General features: G+C 38.0%; 1 protein-coding gene across 1 annotated transcript in view; it reads right to left on the reverse strand.

Annotated features, from left to right (window-relative positions):
* Positions 1 to 6,163: 6,163 nt before the first annotated feature.
* cacng5a (calcium channel, voltage-dependent, gamma subunit 5a) overlaps positions 6,164 to 19,591 on the reverse strand; it is a 72,986-nt gene continuing 59,558 nt past the window's right edge. Inside the window, exons 3-6 of the mRNA XM_084128091.1 lie at positions 14,600 to 14,686; positions 12,722 to 12,862; positions 12,160 to 12,305; positions 6,164 to 7,385 (exon numbers count right to left, since the gene is read on the reverse strand). Coding sequence (XP_083984217.1) covers positions 7,128 to 7,385; positions 12,160 to 12,305; positions 12,722 to 12,862; positions 14,600 to 14,686 — 632 coding nt within the window. The 3' untranslated portion in view covers positions 6,164 to 7,127. The remainder of the gene's footprint in view (positions 7,386 to 12,159; positions 12,306 to 12,721; positions 12,863 to 14,599; positions 14,687 to 19,591) is intronic.

The raw sequence follows: 19,591 nt of genomic DNA on the forward strand, positions 1-19,591 counted from the left end.
TTGATTCCATTCCTAGAGCTTCCGAACAAATGGGTTTTTGGGGTGCGGACTGATGAGGCGGTGAACCTGAGGTTACCCCATGAGTCAGTCCCAGAGCTCCTCCTGTCCGATTTTAGGGAAAATCGGGTCTATTGGAGACGTCCAATAGATTTTTTAGGTGCGAAAGAACACCGCAGAGACAGTACAATCCACATGGGAAAATCTCACAGTAAAACAAGCAGCTGTGCAAAATATGATTCACCAGTTTTTGGCCAGATGAGAAGTTTATTTATGAGAAGTTTATTTATGTATAATCTTATTACTCTTTTAATTATTTTTATAACTGTATCCACTGTATGTACAACTGATTGCACTGTATTCCTCCTTTTGATTCTAAACTGAACTCAAACGGCACAAAGAATTGGGTAAGAGACAAAAATAAATTACTTAATTGGGGAACTTGAGAGATGAAACCATGCTGATGACCTGGGTCTGTGGTGGAGTAGTGAGTCTGATGTGTAATTAAACTTGAGGTTCTGTGGGCTGTGGACTGGATTGATTCCATTCCTAGAGCTTCCGAACAAATGGGGTGCGGACTGATGGGGCAGTGAACCCGAGGTTACCCCGTGAGTCAGTCCTAGAGCTCCTCCTGTCCGATTTTAGGGAAAAATCAGGGCCATCGCAGACGTCCAATAGATTTCTTAGGCGTGCCGAAAGAACACCACAGACACAGTGTAATCACCATGGGAATATCTCAGAGTAAAACTGGGAGTTGTGAAAAATATGATACACCTGTGTTTTGCCAAATGAGAAGTTTATCTATGTATCATCTTTTTACTATTTTAATTCATTGTATAACTGTATCATATATTTCTTTTATAACTGTTTTAATTTTCCTTGCTTTTATTTTGTGATTATTTTAATTCCTTTCTGTAAAGCACTTTGAATTGCCATAGTGTATGAAATGTGCTATATAAAAAAACTTTCCTTGCCTTTTTGATCAATATGAATAAATAAATAAATGCACTTTGTGTACAAATGAAGTAATACATTTATTTTATTTAAAAAGTTTTTGTTCCCACCAGTAATCTCCACTACAGCAAGGCCATTTTTCCATGATAACTCCATTAATATGCTTACACACACATTCTCATACACACACACACGCACACACACACTCTCACACATACAGACATACATTCACACACACTCACATACCTTTTTTTTTTTCTTTTTTTTTTACATATACTATGGGAAGCCTAGTTGCCACCCCTCATTCTGCTTTGCCACTCCAAATATAAAATCCTAGACACGCCCCTGCTTGGTGCGCTATGATCCACCTCGACCTGTCGCATTGGCTCCTGCGCTCCTTCCGCCCTCTACCTCAATGTGGACCATTGTCCATTTGGCCTCGCTGGACTCCCTTGGCACGTCGGGTCCCACCTGGGTCAGACATCCTGTTGCCTTCGCTGCAGACCTGCGGACCATCCGCTGCTCTCTGGTCCTCCAACACTTCGGCTGCGTCTTTCTCCGCCCTACCTCAGGCTGGAGCTCCAACTCGGCCTCAGACCTCCGGACCACCACCTCTTGGGAGGCTCCGTCGTGGCGTGAAGACATGGGGAGACAGAGACAGCACGAAGGGCAGGACCTTGTACTGATATACTCAACCCTCGAACGCAAAGCGCAGAAACGGCCTGTGCAGAGGGAGAATCGAGACATGAAAGTAGACGTCCTTCAGGTTGATCGCTGAAAACCAATCTCGGGGATGGATGCATTCGAAGATGCGTTTCTGCGGTAGCTTGTGAATGCTCCGATTCAAAACTTGCAGGTCCAAGATCGGTCGTTACCCACCGCTTTTCTTGGGTACAATGAAGTAGGCTGTAATACCCTGACCTCATATCGGCTGGAGGGACCGGCTCTATCACATCCTTCGCCAGTAGGACTGCGATCTCCGCTCGCAAGACATGGGCATTGGCTGCTCTCACTGTAGTGGAGTGGATGGCCCAAAACTTGGGGGGACGCCGGGCAAACTGAATCGCATAGCCGAGCCTGATGGTCTGAATGAGCCAACGAGACGGACTGGGGAGCGCTAACCAGGCTTGCAGAGACCGTACAAGCGGGACCGGAGTGACCGCAGGTGTACCTGCATTGGGGCAGCGAGGTGGAACACAGGGATGTGGCTTGGGAGGCTCTCTCTAGGAGGTGGCCCATAGCGGGGTCTGAGTGTGCCATGCAATACTTACCTTGTTCCACAGGGCAGGAGGAGGCTTGATTGCATTCTCAAACTTCACGCTGCCACCCACTGGCGATAGAAGAGGCGGATGAGAGTGGTGAGGATTCTCTCCTCCCACTGCTCATCGGGACCTCTTTGGACCAGAGATGGAAGAAACTGCTCTTTTATAGAAAATTTGGATACCGCTGGTTATGACGCCAGCGGCGGAACACAAACAAAAGGAAACAAAAGATTTTCCACCCGGCCCTCTTCCGGGGGAGAGAGAGGTGCGGTCACTATCTCCTAAAGAGCAGTCCCATCCATCTCCGGGTCGCCCATCCCAGGGCCGCTTACCTTTGGCTTAGCTGCCCCTCTTGGCGGGGGCCGGGACGGGCTGGGCGGCACTGCCTGCAACTGGCTCCTTAGTGCCGCTTTGGTGGAGGCTGCTACTGCGGCACGGGAGTGAGGGCAGAAGCAGGAGGAGATGACCATCCAGCCTCAAGGGTTTATTATTATGTTATTAATTTGTTTATTCATTCAAATTAATTTAAAACATGAAAGTAAGTAGCATTAGCCACAATTAAAACAAGCAACAATTGTCTCATGACGTCACAGCATGCACTCAGTGAAGGTCGAGCACTCAATGGCGCATTGGCATTTCTGGATTGGAGATACAGTATATTTCTTGTGGCTGATAGGTCTTTGAGTTGATTTTTATTTGCTGTCACCGTGCAGCCTGCAATTGTGTTTAGAGATTGTGTTTTGACTACAGACATACATATTGTTTATGTGTTTAAATAAAAACCTTGTGACAACACCGGTGTTACCGATAACACCATATTTTACAAGAAAAGAAATGTCTAAGAAATGTCTTTCAAATGTCAGTTTTACATACAGCGGGGGAAATAAGTATTGAACACGTCATCATTTTTCTCAGTAAATATATTTCCAAAGGTGCTATTGACATGACATTTTCACCAGATGTTGGTAACAACCCAAGTAAGTCATACATACAAAGAAACAAACAAAAATAAGTTCAGAAATTAAGTTATGTGTAATAATGTGAAATGACACAGGGAAAAAGTATTGAACACATGAAGAAAGGGAGGCGCAAAAAGGCATGGAAAGCCAAGACAACTGCTGAAAACTTACAGTAATTAAAAAGCAATCCAGCCCCCTGTCAGTGGAAATTAATAACAGCTGGTTCAGTCCCAAATGATGGCCTACAAAAAGGTCTCATTGCCAAAGTGTCACACAAGACACATCTCATGATGGGTAAAAGCAAAGAGCTGTCTCAAGACCTTCGCAACCTAATTGTTGCAAAACATAATGATGGCATTGATTATAGGTGCCATTCTAAGCTTCTGAATGGTCCAGTGAGCACTTTTGGGGCCATAATACAGAAGTGGAAAGACAATAATTTCACCATAAATTTGCCTCGACCAGTGCTCCTCGCAAGATTTCTGATAGAGGAGTGAAAAGAATAATCAGAAGAGTTGTTCAAGAGCCAAGGATCACTTGTGGAGAGCTTCAAAAAGACCTGCAGATAGCAGGTACTGTTGTCTCAAAGAAAACAGTAAGTAATGCATTCTACGGCCATGGCCTGTATGCACACTCACCACGCAAGACTCCATTACTGAAAAAAAGCATGTTGAAGCTCATTTAAAGTTTGCTGCACAACATTTGGAAAAGCCAGTGAAATACTGGGAGAATATAGTGTGGTCACAAGAGAGCAAAATTGAACTGTTTGGATGCCATAATACACACCATATTTGGAGGAGAAATTACCCTAAAAACACCATACAACTTGGTGTTGGCTCTTGGACAACTCTTCTGATTATTCTTTTCACTCCTCTATCAGAAATCTTGCGAGGAGCACTGGTCGAGGCAAATTTATGGTGAAATTATTGTCTTTCCACTTCTGTATTATGGCCCCAAAAGTGCTCACTGGACCATTCAGAAGCTTAGAATGGCACCTATAACCAATGCCATCATTATGTTTTGCAACAATTAGGTTGTGAAGGTCTTGAGACAGCTCTTCGCTTTTGCCCATCATGAGATGTGTCTTGTGTGACACCTTGGCAATGAGACCTTTTTGTAGGCCATCATTTGGGACTGAACCAGCTGTTATTAATTTCCACTGACAGGGGGCTGGATTGCTTTTTAATTACTGTACGTTTTCAGCAGTTGTCTTGGCTTTCCATGCCTTTTTGCGCCTCCCTTTCTTCATGTGTTCAGTACTTTTTCCCTGTGTCATTTCACATTATTACACATAACTTAATTTCTGAACTTATTTTTGTTTGTTTCTTTGTATGTATGGCTTACTTGGGTTGTTACCAACATCTGGTGAAAATTTCATGTCAATAGCACCTTTGGAAATATATTTACTGAGAAAAATGATGACGTGTTCAATACTTATTTCCCCCGCTGTACATTCTAAATCATAAACATCTTAAAGACATTTTCTAAATGTCTATTTAACGTCTGACAGGAAACATCCTAGAGATGTATTGAAGATGAGCAAACACTCTAAAAAATACTTAGTCTTCCAGATTTAAACACACACATCAAACAGACATCTCTGAGATGTAAGTGTGCTGTTAGGGTAATATTGATTTAATATTATTCTTAATCAAAAAAATAACATAATGACAAACTCGCTTGTTAGAACTTTTATTAACAAAATGAATAAGATTGATGATATGGTACCCACGTTGTAACAACAAATGTAAAGGTCTTTGGATTTTCCCCTTACTTTAAAATGAGTGCTTAGTTATGTAAACTATAAAACAAAGACAAATTCACTTCAATTAAACGAAGAAATGCAACTTTTATTAACAAAAGTTCTCTTGCGCTTTTGCCTACATCGTCCTGTCAGTCATCGCACATCACTCTCGTCATGTGGCTCCTGCAGCTCTCAAAATACGTTCCCGCGGCTATGGACAAGCTAGAAATTTCTGATGCTAAGAAGAAAATTCTAATGCATTTTAAAAAAATATGTTCTCTGAACTGATAAGTAATATATTTTCTATCATAGAAGCTGGAACTTTGTTAAAGGACATTAAGTATCAAACCCAACACTCAATATATATCATTATTGATGCTTAATGTGATAAGATTGGGTAAGAAAAGAATGCTGTTTTGGACAGAGTTTTTCTCAGAAATTAATTTCTAATTAAGAATTAAATGTTAAATTCTCCATAATGTACCTTTTAAAAACGTAATATATTTCGTATTACACACACTTGCTACGCAGCGGCTACATGTTAGTATAGTGTGACATCAATATAAAAGTCTCTCCAACATATTTACATATTTAACATATTGATGGCCCATATGTACAAAAGTGTAACAGTATTATGTTCTAAAAAAAAAAGAAAAAGAAAAGACTTTAAGAAGAAAGTGGCAAAATTTGATGTGCTGTACATTTTGAACTATCATAGAAATTAACTCTTATTATTTCCTCTGGCAATACTTTATGTGATATTTACATATTTGTTTAGAAATCATAAACTCTAAAATAAACTAAATTTAATGGCCAAAATTGGAATAACATTTTCCTTTGGGTGAGTTGCTTTACCATCTTGTACATGAGTAACTAAATATGTATGTTCATATTTTCTTACTGGCTTTTTGTTTTCAGACAAATTCAACTAGCATTGGATGATATATGCAAGAGGATGACAGAGTCTATTTTGCAAAAGTACAATAGGCCAACTCTGATTAATCTATAATAATTTGTATTATATCAAATCATAACAAATGGAATATATAAACAGTGGAGAAATTTGTTATAAAACATACATAGAATTTTACATGTTTATTCTTTTTCTAATATATATATATATATATACTGCAGTGAAAATCAATAATACAGATTTTTGTTTTTCTTTTAATAATCAAAACAATTGTTGTCTCTGCAACATGATGTGTTGATCTTCTGATTAGACCAGAATGTAAAGCACAAGCAGATAACAAAAAAGGTAACACTTTATTTGATTTTCCGCTTTAGACAATCTGTTGACAATAAGTAAAGTTGCACCTACATGTCAGATAACTCTTATTAGAGTATTATTAGAATATTAGTAGAGTCTACTTAATATCTGTTAACACTATATTTTGATGGTCCCCCAACAGACATTCTACTGACTATAAGTAACTTTGCTAGTACATGTCAACTTATTCTACTAACCCTAATCCCTTATTCTACTACCCCTGACCCCTACCCCTAACAGTCTACTAATACTCAACTAATAGTCTATTGAGAGTTAGTTAGTTGACATGTAGGTGCAAGGTTATGGACCATCAAAATAAAGAAATAAATGGTAACAAAATAATAATAATAAATAATAATAATAAAAAAAATCTGTCTGGAATAATATTAACATTCATATCAAACACAAAATCTTAATCCAAAAACCACAGCTAGTCATAATAATAACATAAAACATCAATATTTAAGCTATGTGTTATGGTTTTTAAGGGCAGGTCCAGAGTAATGGTGAGTCACATTTTCTTCTTTTCTAGTATGTGCTTTAACAAATAGGCAACTAAAAAGCTAACCGTTTTATACGTTTTTTTTAAAAACATAGATCCGTTCTCAATTAAAGCTGCAGTTTTGGTTAAAAAATTACAAAGAACCAACTGACTGTTTGAATGAAAAAAATTCTAAAATAAAATCCAGACCTTTAAGAAAAAGGCAGAGATAGCCTACTGTTTGCTACACATCAGTGTAGTGCACTACAAATAACATGATACCATCAACTGATGTATTAAACTCAGAAAACCTGCATTGGTACTGAAGGCTCTCAAAGACAAGTAAATAACGTCCAAACACACAGGATCTCCGGTGCCAAAGCCATTCCAGCACAGCATCTTCAAGAACTAGCTATAGAGCTTTCTCCGTCTCAGATATCACTAATGTGCATTTGCAATTTCAACAGGGCGATGAGGACATCTGATCATAGTCAGGACACTTGAGAAGGGCAGGGTAGTTTAAATTCATTTGGACGGATGCTTCACTGGAGATGTCTGAGGGACTGCGTCCACGAGCCCTGGCATCTGGATGCAGGAACTGGCCAGAATAGTCAGAACAGTTGCTGAGGCGTGGCCTGTAGAAACCCGGGTGTGGTCTGTACATCTCCTCTGCAGTGTACCGCTTCAAAAACAGGTAGACAGACATCACACCTGCCGTCTGACGGTGACACAACAAGAGAGAAATTGAAGAACGTGAAAATAATGAAATGCAACAAAATATTTTACATTTCTTTTGGGTGTCTAGGATACTGGGTCTCGTTCACTAATCACTGTGTGAATTTTTCATACTTATGCAACTCATAATGTAATAACAAAACATATATAGGTATAAATATATAGTATATATATAGTGTCTCCGTCACTATACTGGGGGCATTATGGACAAAAAACACCTGCTGGCCTCGCTAAAACCTAGCAGCCTAGCAGCAACCTAGTTTTCCCAGGTGGTCTCCCATCCAGGTCCTGACAAGGATCAACCTTGCTTAGCTTCAGTGGGCAACCAGTCTTGGGCTACAGGGTGATATGGCTGCTCATAATGTAATAACGATTTTCCAATGTAATAATTTTTCACATAATGTAATAGGTTATTGTATTAGAGATTGATTACATTATGAACACACTGTAGCAACATAATAATGTAATCACAGTTCATAAGGTAATAACAGCACATAATGTATAAGTGAAACAATGTTTACAATATGATCATTATCTTTTATTATATATATATTTTTTCAGTGGCATTGCATTAGTTGTAATTCCACATTAAAGGTGCACAAGTTCTTTCTTTCTTTCTTTCTTTCTTTCTTTCTTTCTTTCACAAAACCAAGCTGTTTTAACAGGGGTGTGTTTACTTTTTATAACCACTGGACATCATGCTGCCATTGGTTAGGTAATGGGATCTATCACACATGCACACACACACACACACACACACACACACACACACACACACACACACACACACACACACACACACACACACACACACACAATTTTAAGTGTTATACCATAGTGGTATACCTTATGTAAGTAATAGTAGTAGCAGTAATTATAATAGTAGTAGTAGTAGTATCAGTTATCTGGTGGATTTTGTAGGCAGGTTAAAAATTTAGATTTTTAAAATGTAGGCTACTGTAAAGAAATACCAATGCTTTATGTTTAACAAAAACATTATAATAATATTAATAATAACTGGATTTAGATGTTTAAAAATGTACTGTACGGGAATACTATTTTTTTAAGCTATTACAATGATGACAATATGACAATGTTTTGGTGAGTTTGTAATGTAATACATTTCTCATAATGTAACATTTTTTATTACATTATGAGCTCAAGATTGTATTATGTTTTGAGAAAATTATTAATTAAATTTATTACAATAATAATGTAATACTTATTACATTATGTGCAGTTTTTACATTGAGTTGCTACACACACACACACTCATTTTCCCACCAGATTCACAACAGGTGCATACTCACATGAATAACTACTTAATATTGTAATAATGTTAATGAATTCAGATCATTCTAAATGAGAGACTGCACTCCAATGGTTAATAATTTGGATGAAACACACCCAAACCAACTCAATGTAGGGTGCACCACAGCACAAGTACAGAGAAAGTAAAAAAAAAAAAACGTGTGGTATTTTGACCAAAAAATGTCACTAATGTCTTAAAGACCTCAGCAACTGTTTCAACTTATGTAAGAGTTAAACATGCAAGTCGATGAGATGAATCAATGTAACTCCACAACAACTACATAAATGTATCCACTTGTAACCCCTCCACCCGGGTGCTACTCACCCCGCTCTATGCGGGCCTCAAACCTGGATCTCCAGCTTGAGAGTCAGGCGCTCTAACTAGGAAGCTAAAGACTGCAGCCTCTAGCATCTGTCGCTAGAGTGCCTATTGAGATCAGAGGAGTGAGGTTTACTCGCACAGCAACTACTAGCTGGCCTCCGTAACACACTAACTATTTAGAATCGTCCAGGTGCAGTCTAAAAGTTGCAACCTCTTCCTGAGTCTCTCCTTAAGGCTTCACTCTGCTACTGGTTATTTCTGAGATTTTGGATGATTGAGATTCGCGTTTTGTTATTATCCAAAGTATCCAAAGCTCATGTAAAGGATCGGCCGTCTTCTGAACGGAGGTGGGGAGCAGCAGCTCATTTGCTTTTATAGGGACAGACACAAAAACGGCAAATTTGACAAGCTATAATAAATTATCCGTGGGATATTTTGAGCTGAAATTACACAGACATATTCTGGGGATACCATAGATTTATATTACATTGTGTGAAAAGGGGCGTAATATGTCACCTTTAAAAATGTCCTGGTTCTTCCAAGCTTTTTAATGGCAGTGAATTGCTGTTTCTGTTTTGAAGTCCATAAAAGTGCATCTATCCATCATAAAAGTGCTCCACATGGCTCCGGGGGTTAATAAAGGCCTTCTGAAGGTAAGCGATGAGTTTGTGTAAGAAAAATATTCATGATAATTTGACTATTGCCATTATAAAGCTTTGAAGAGTCAGGACATTTTTTTTTTATATAACTCTGATTGTATTCATCTGAAAGAAGAATGTCATATACATCTAGGATGACATGAGGGTGAGTAAATCATGGGCTAATTTTCATTTTCAGGTGAACTATCCCTTTAAGCAAAAGATAAAAATAAAGCAACAACAAAACAACATTCAGAACATGAATCAAACATCAATGAACACAATGAATGGGAGATTTTGCTTTTGAAGGTGGAAGCCAGAAAAGACAAAAAGGTGTGTCCACAAGGGTAAGAGGCAGGAGCAAATAAGTAGCATGAGATGCGGCAATGGAGGCCATTGGTGCAGTTTCATGGCCACTTTTTTGGCCACTAGAGGCCCTCATTGTGTTTCATTTCAGTTTCCCACTTTTTAAGTTGCTCTGTTCCTCTTGTCCTAAGCTCAGTGGACAGAATTATTATTCAATTATTATAATTAGTCAATTATTATTATTACTAATTGAATTTTCAAGGAATTATAACTGCAGTATCTCTCGTCCCCTCCAATGCATCCATACACAGCACGTGGTAATGAAGAAACTGAGGTCCAGCCATTTACTTCCCAAGCATCCACCTTCCAATGGTGCAGAGTCACAATAGGGGCTTTCACACCGGGTAGTTCTAGTAACTTAGTTCTAGGATCTAGCCACCAGGCTGGTTCCCCGAGAACAACACTTAAGAACATTTTCCTGGTTGCATTCGCACAGCCAGTACGAACTCTGAAGTGACGTAAGCTGCGCTTGTTGTTGTGACTTTTATTTTGACGGCACGGCTGAACTTTACTTTGATGTTGCTGAGAATCCCAGCCAGAGCCACACTGTGCTCGCATTCTTCATGTTCATTAGTTTACGATCTGTCTAACACGTTATTAGATAGAACTGTTATACAGAGAAAGTAGACAGTAAATGAAAAGGTAAGTGTTGCTAGCTGAATCGTGTTTGGCTATCCCCTCAAAGTTGCGTTGGAGTTTTTCCTTAGCGTAAAAGTTAAGAGGCCCATCTATCACTGTTTTCCATGTTTGTACAGTTAGTTTCTGGAGTAAATATATAGGCAATAATCTGTGTGTTTATACAGCTTTTTTTTTTTAAATGGCGGGTGCTGGTGTTTCGCGTGTGTTTGGCCAATCAGCGTACACTAACATCACTGGTAGTTCCTATAGTGCTGGTTTAGACCCTACTCTGAAGTAGGAGCTAAATTAGTTTCTCCAAAAAAAAAGAACTAGTTTTAGTTCCTGGAACTAAAATCGTTCCTAGTTCTGTCAGGACAACTATCGTCAAATACGATTGACAAATAGCATACAGTTTGGATTGGCGGTATGGTTCTGTTCTGGGCAAGAACTCCAGCAATAACCCCACTTAGGGTAAACAGAACAGAACCAACATGAATGTATTGCAGATATCATTAATTCAAGATTTTAAAGTACAACATAATTCGAGAATTTATTCTGATTCAAAGGGGAATCAGAATGCCAAAAACTGACTGCACGAGAGGAGGAGCTGGAGATGGAGGAGGGTAATTAGTATTGTATTAGTATTAGTATTGCTGATAATACTGATGGAGCTTATATATGTATACAGTGATAGGCGTTGTATTCCTATAGGTAGATGTGGATCAGCTGAGAGTCAGCTGATGTGAGCTTGACTAACAGACTAGCAGTCTGCGAACACGCCAAAATCCGGGTACTTCCGGCAACAGTTCTAGGAACTATAAAAGGTTCCTCTGGTGTGAAAGCCCCTAATGGGTCCTGACCAACAAGGAGCTCTCTAATCAAGATGCCCTCAATCATGACAGCCGGCTTAAATAAATGTCTGTTTGAATAAATTGCTGGTAATGTTTAACAGTCTTTAAATTAATGGCTGGGGTATAAGCCCAAAATTGCATTATACTAAAGTGAAACACCCCTGAGGAAGTGGTGAAAGCAGTTTTGGCTTTACCTGGAATCGTCGGTCACACTTTAGGTTAGGGTCCAATTCTCACTATTAGCTAACTATTAACTACGACTTTCGCCACAATAAACTCGTAATTACTGCTTATTAATAGTTAGAAAGGTAGTTGTTAAGTTTAGGTATTGGGTAGGATTACATTAGGGGTTGTAGAATATGGTCATACAGAATAAGTCATTAATATGTGCTTTATAAGTATTAATAAACAGCCAATATCCTAGTAATATGCTAACAAACAACTAGTTAATAGCAAAAATTGGACCCTCAACTAAAGTGTTACTGAATCGTGCTTGCCATTCCAGATCAAGAGTTGAAAAAAACAACATCTGATTTGAAAATAATTCTAAGATTATTTAAACTTAATTTCAGTGTAAACTGATTAAAAAGAATGTAAGCACAGTTAGTGAATGATGTGAAACAAAGATGAAAAGACAAGCAGAAGTGTTACCTCAGTAAGCAGGAAGGAGACTGCAGCAAAAGCAAAAGACCAGCCATATTTATAACTGAAATAAGCTTCATTTGTTTTTGTTCTGTTCATCATCTCATCATTAATACTGGATATATACAAGACCAGACCAACCACCAGGGACAGACCTGTATCAGAAATAAAGAGAAAATAAGTCAGAAAATATTAAAGAAGAAGAGAGCTGCAGTGACATTCTGAACAACAACAACAACAAAAATGTTTTCTGGCCTTTCAGAGAACTGTAAGTTCTGAGAACTGAACACAGTTCTCACCCATTTCTTTTGGACACAGTCTTCAAGCACGAATTACTTTCTCAGAAGTAAAAAAAAAAGAAGAAAGAAATGTTATTATTATTATTTTAGTTTTTCTTAGTTAATTCTTAGTTTTTTATCCAGTTAGTAATTTTAGAAGAATTATAGTTCTCTGAAAGTTATTAAAAAAAGTATATTATTGTCCAAAAAATGACATGATTCATTCCTGCTGTATACTGAAGGGTGTAACCTTTTCCTACCACATTTTTTTACTGCTTTGAACTCAAACCCACCTGACAGGATAAAGAAGATTCCAGAGATGAAGGCCAGAATAGTGCGTTGAGGACGGATGTGTCCAATATTACTCAGCACAAAGCCAATGAACATGAAGAATAGACTGACTAGTGGAAAAGGAGTAGCAGAGCGGATCATTTCTAGAAACAAACCCAAATAAATAATTACTGATGATGTATACCTAATTCTTCTACAACCTCTATAATTTCACTATTAATGTAAAAAATATATATAAACAGCAAATACATAAGTAAACTATCTGTTTACTAATGCCCTCTTGGTGGTACACCAAATTTATGGTGTACTGTACATGTGAGCAGGGGTGGAACTACATGGTGGCCAACTGGCACTGGCCCCTGAAATCTGGCAACTTTAATCACATGCAATTTCAGAAATAAACATTGGCTTTAAACATTAAACATCACTGAGTCTACCTATATAGTTTGCAGTGATAAAATTCAATTTAAGTTTAAATTGGCTCCCTTAGATAACCATGAGTTGTCATTTTATCATGTTTTTTTCATTGTGCTCATGTCACTTTTGGCCACCCTCTTTTAAAGCAGTGCCTCAGCCAAGCCCACCCACACACATCCCTATTTATAATGCTCTTGACCCATCCCTGCATTTGAGGATCATGTGAGGGGTTAAATGAGACTGATTAGTTGAATAGACAAACATGGAGTGTTATTGGATATCAATTCCTGCTACTAAGACAAATTGAAAATCATTCAACCCTTTAGAGACCTCTGACACAGTGACATACATATGCAAATCACAAATCAAGAGTCAAAAGACTAACTGTTACACATTTTCATTTCTCAATTTTAACTTTTTGTGAAAATGTAATACTTCAACTTAATAATTGAATCTCAGATTTTATTACTAATTTCTACAATAGATATTTCATGAACAGTTAAAAGTATTTTAATAGTTAAATTCTAAAATCCATGTTGATACTGAAAAAAAGATGTAAATACAAGCAATCTATCTGGAAACTACAATACTTTAAGAATTAAAAATAAATAAAATAGTTGTACAAAAAATGCCATGAATAGTTATTTATTAATTATCTAAAATCTATTATAAATGCAATAAATAAAATCTTATAAAATGCAACTCATTTAGGGTGTGTTCACACTTGTAGTTTGGTTATTTGATTCATTTAGTGTTCACTCTGTCATTTTTAACACACAACCTAAAGTTACAAAACAAATAACATCTTTTATGATGTACATTTTGTGGTGGAACTTACAGAACATTCAAAAACAATGATGTGTGCTGGGCTAAATGGGCTCACTGTATGTGTAAACAGTACATACAGTATGATGGTATTTTTACCAGCTGAGACCTCACTAAGAGCTTATAAAATGTATAAAAGAGTCAAAACAGCACCAGGGGATCTACTGCAAGGAGGCAGCGGTTACGACGCCTGTACCGAACTGTAATGTGTGATCTAACTCCTATGGCGAGCAAAAAAGGTATGTTTGACCATTCTGTCCTTTGCATCTTGTGACATCACATCCTGTTTTTGCTTTGTTTACATTTCTTTGGTCTGTGTTGCATTCATATTTCAGTGAAACCACACCAGAGTTCATTTGGAAGTGGATCAAGCCCCCTTCAAAAGGTGGATCTCGGTCTGCTTGTTTAGTGTGCACCAGGGATGGCAGCATTCACACTTATTCAAATGAACGACAGAGCAAATTTGTTTTAATCTAACTAAACCTGCCAAGTGTGAACACTCCAAAAAGTGCAGTGAGAGAAATTCCACTCTTGTACAATAGCTTATCATCATTAGTGCTTTAGAGCTCAGTGACTAACAACATGCACAAAGAGAAGCCATTTTTAAACCAAGTTTAGGAAAGGAGACTCTCACTCACTTAGGACACTGGCTGTAGATTCTGATGTCATCTGAACATTCATGGGCATCACATACTCTATAGTGAAGCAGCGACCCTTCTCCTCTCCTTGAAAAAAACAAAACAAAACCATGAACATTGCTACCTGTGAAGACAGCAAAAAATTATCATACGATCATCCTACTCGTTTTAAGTAAGTCATGTCATTAGAATACACAGAAGATTTTTTTTTTTTAATTGGGTGGGGGGGGGGGGGTCGGGAGGGGTATTTATTTATTTATATATTCTTGTTCTCAACTAACTCAACTATGTTTTGTGAGATTTGATTTTTTGTGAGATTCTGATGTTTTAGACAAATTAGATACAAATTTGAAAGTATTCAATTAGTTTTTTAATCCAGTGGACCACAATCAGTATATCAGCTACACTACTGGGTGGTGCAAAGGTTTGTAGGTCAAACACTTTGCTTTGAAGTGTTTTTAGTAACAAGGCCACTCAATAAGCCATACTTGCCCAGAACCATTTGGACCCATATAGATGTGACCCTTGTGCAAAATGTTGTTACATAATCCATTAGGAATTACTCTCATATTGTCTGCAAACAATAGGCTATCTATTTTGCAATATCTAATAAACAGAATGAACAGAATTTGAATGACAAAAATAATTTTCACTGTGTCTGCAATTATAATTATATTAAGTTTGTTAAAATGATTTTTTAATGTTTTTAAAAGAAGTCTCTTATGTTCATCAAGTCTGCATTTATTTGATGCATTAAAACATTAATATTGTGCAATATTATTACAATTTAAATGACTGTTTTCTATTTTAAAATATTTTAAAATGTAATTTGTCCTTGTGATGGCAAAGTTGAATTTTCAGCAGCCATTATTACATTCTTCAGTATCACATGAACCTTCATAGATCCTTCTAATATACTGATTTAGTGCTCAAGAAACATTTGTTATTATTGTCAATGTTAAAAACAGTTGTGCTGCTTAATATTCTTGTGGAAACATTGTTACTTTTTTTCAGAACTCTTTATTTAATAGAAAGTTCAAAACAGAATTCCCCGGCATTGACGTACATTTGTGGATTTCCGTGTTTTCACTGTTATACGGTAGGGGACAAATCTTCTGAAAGAGTAATGAATCTCTTGATTAAAACACAGGAAAAAAAGAAGTAGAAACATGCGATATCATATGTAAGCAGATGCATAAAATAACTTTGTAAAATAATGCGATCATCAATATTAAACAGCATATAAATCAAAACTGCCTAATGTTACCGAATGAAATGTCGTGACTGCATCGTGAAGCACGTGTGAAATCAGTCCAATGGCGTGACGGAACATAATAGGCGGGTGACCTCACAGACCATGGAACTATAAAGCATACCCAGAACAAAGAAACGCTAGCTTCTGTGTCTTCAACAAGCGCTCTTTATGAAATCGTTCATCCATTTGGTGTTTTTCTGTCAAGAAATAGTACAGCATTTCTCTCTGTTAGTCAGGAGTTTCACCAAAAAAGTGACTTATAAAATGGCAAGCAAACAGCATTTCAAGCCGATTTTTCACATTTCGGGTCCCGCTTCTTCCGAGGCAGAGTGGTGGCTTAGATTGTGGGGTTTGCAAATGGATCTGGCAGAGGGGTTTGAGACATGCCCAGCCCTTTCTCAGCCTTCACCTGCCAGGTCTAGTGCCTTATCTCAGGGGGAAGCACACTGTGCGTTTTCTTCTCCCTGGGGTGTGGAACCGGTACTGCAGCTATCCAGCTGAAGAGACACTTGGAAGCTATCTCTCCCCTGAATTGGCATCGTCACTAAAATCCCCGACATTACCCACCAATCCTCTTAAAGCTACATCTACGCTGGTGAGTAAAGCGTATTTGGTCGCATGCCTGCATACCATGTCTAAATTGCAGGCATACCATGCCCACCTGCTAAAAGACATTGATGAAGGCGAGAAAGTTAGAGCTGAGGAAATATGAGAATTGCATCACGATACAGATCTGTATCTCCTGGCCATCAAGGAGACGACCAAATCAGTAGGCATTTCTATGGCAGCCCTGGGGGCCATGGACAGACATCTGTGGTTGAACTTATCTGGCATAAAGGAGAAAGATAAGAGTTTTCTTTTGGACGTCCTGCTCTCGCTTCTGGACTCTTCGGCATTCCAAAAATGTATTTCTTGCTGACCTCTAGTCTCTGAGGCTGCTGGGCAGGAGCAGTTTTGGGGAGGACCGCAATGTCACTGGTGTCAGGCTTCTGGGGGCAGTCCCCTCCGGGGAGAAGGGTGTACAAGGGTGTATCATTATGTGGTGTACAACCCTGCCACCTTGTTTGCTTCGGGGCTCAGCGGTCTCCAGCAATCCTCTGAGGAGGGTCGCAGAGCAGTCAATTCGGTTGTTCCCTGCCGTTTCGCTGCTTCAGGGCACCAAAGTTTTTTATTTATTTATTTTTTATTGAAAGGAGTAAAGCAACATATAATAAAAAAATAACATTTTCCTTCCTTCTATTTTTAATATTTTTATTATTACAACCCCCCTCACCCACAAAACATCCCTTCACTAGGCAGCTTAAATACAACAGAATAACATAGGCAACGTCTGGTTACGAAGGCAAAATATAACAATTATGTCATTACACCTTTTCAAGGCATGTACCCATGCATACCAAAACATAAGTACTGATGATAATACAAGTATCATTATTACAGTTTAAATGCATACATAAAAGAGAGGAAAAAAAAGAAAAAAACTATTTAGCCATTCTGTGAGACAAACTACACTGAGGTCAAAACAGCAAATACAGCGTCACAAAAAGGTGTAAAGAGAGAGATACATGGAAAATAAAAGTTAACAACTGGGTAATTCTTACCTTAACTTAACAAACTTAACAAAATTAACAAAATTCTTCTGCGTGCCAATAAAGAAGTAAAAGCAATGATGTCCCTCTAGGTTGCAGTTAAGGTAATGGTTATAGTGTCACTGGGAGTTCCAAAAATAGCTATTGAAGAACAAGGCTGCAGTGTCACCCCAATGGCTTCACTGATAGTTTTAAAAACCAATGCCCAGTAATAATTTAGAGGAGCAAGACCAAAATGTATGTGTCAGACTGGCTGGGGAGAAAGAGCATCTATCACAGGCTGCATCTAACCCCGGATATATTCTAGCTAACCCTTCCTTGCTCAAGTGAACCCTGTGAAGCACTTTAAATTGCATGAACCCTAACCTAACAGAGGATGATGATGAGTGGACCTTTTTAAGTGCCTACCTCCAAAAAGCCTCAGACAACTTTATGCCCAGTTCATCTTCCCATCTGGATTTAATGTTATCCAGATTGTACCCTTTTAAAGACATGAGCTGGGAATTTAATATGGAAATCAATCCTTTAGTATTAAAATTGAGAGTAAGACTATCGGTTTCACTTTATTTTGATGGTCCCTTTAACACATTCTGTTGACTATAAGTAACGTTGCACCTGCATGTCTACTAACTCTCATTAGAGTGTTAGTAGAGTATTAATAGACTGGTAGGGTTAGGGTTAGAATAAGTTGACATGTAGTTGCAAAGTTACTTATAGTCAGTATAATATCTGTTGGAGGACCATCACAATAAAGTGTTAGCAGATATTAAGCAGACAGTCTACTAATACTCTAATGAGAGTTAGTTGACATGTACTTGCAAAGTTACTTATATTCAACAGAATGTTCAAAAGGGACCATCAAAATAAAGTGTTACCAGACTATCTAAGGGCGAGGTAGGAGGAAAATCAGGGAAGGGTGTACATTTGTTCTTAACAAAATTACGAATCTGAAGATATCTAAAAAAAAATGGCTTTGTGGGAGGTCAAACAATCTGCAGAGGTTCTCGAAACTGTTAAATAAACCTTCAGTGTCAGGGTTCTGCCCTGACAGTCTTGTCAGTCTTGTCTCTCAATGTTTCTTTGTTTGTCTTGTGCCTGAGCACATGACTTTGTCTTTGTTTGTGTTGGCCATTTGCTCCTCTTGTACCACCTCCTTGTTTCCCTTTACCACACCCCCTTGTTTAGCCCTTGTCTGGTCTTGTTTCACTAATTGTGCTCACCTGATCCTTGTGTGCTCTGATCCCATTTTATTGAGCTCCTTTCCCTCATGTCTTTACTGGTTTGTTGTGTGTGTATGTAGTGTGTGGGATTTTTGCTTGTCTACTGATATTTAGTGATGGTGAAATGAAGCTTTGTGAAGCACTGGGGCTTTCCCCCTCGACTGTTTCGTAAAATGGTTCATTACTCGAAGCTTTTCAACACGTTGCACATTAACGTCATCTTATGGTCAAAAGGTGGAAAAGCTGCCTTTCTGTCACAGAAGACCGTTTTTTTTTTTTTTTCATTTAATAAATCACTTTGTGCTGTGTAAACCACAAAGCAATACAATTAATCCTCATAATTCATGTGTTAGTGTTGATGTAGTTCTTATACAACGTATGAACAAACAACTGTATGAATTAATTTATGGAAAAAAATAATAATAAATGGGACTAATTCACTTGTACAGAAACAATTCTTATGAATCTGCTTTGATCTACAAATGCAGCCTTAGTCACATAAACTTTAGCCTCAGTCCTAATCCAACGAGTTCATAGGCAAGGCTCATGTAGGCATATATAATCAAAATAAAATAAAATTGTGTGGAATGGTGAAGTGCTTGTGAACTGGGGAGCTGACATTTTATTCTGTGGGTAATTTAATAAATTAAAGTTTTTTTTATTAAGGAACAGGACTTCAAACAGTTCAACAGTGTGAGGGCTAAGTCTATTTCTTTTTTATTTTCTACTACCGAAGGACATGACATCCGAAACCTGCTCAAGGGGTTCACGCTATTTTTGAATCTGAATATGAAGCAGTCACGTGACTGTGTGTGGAAACGAAGCTTCGGAAGTCACAGATCACGTGGTTATAGCAAAACGAATCAAGCTCCGATACACTGCTTCGATGTGTGATGTTTTGTTTTTTTGATACAAGCTTCGAAGCCTC

Source organism: Abramis brama (assembly GCF_963993115.1).
Source record: "Abramis brama genome assembly, chromosome: 11".
In the NCBI taxonomy this organism is placed as follows: Eukaryota; Metazoa; Chordata; class Actinopteri; order Cypriniformes; family Leuciscidae; genus Abramis; species Abramis brama.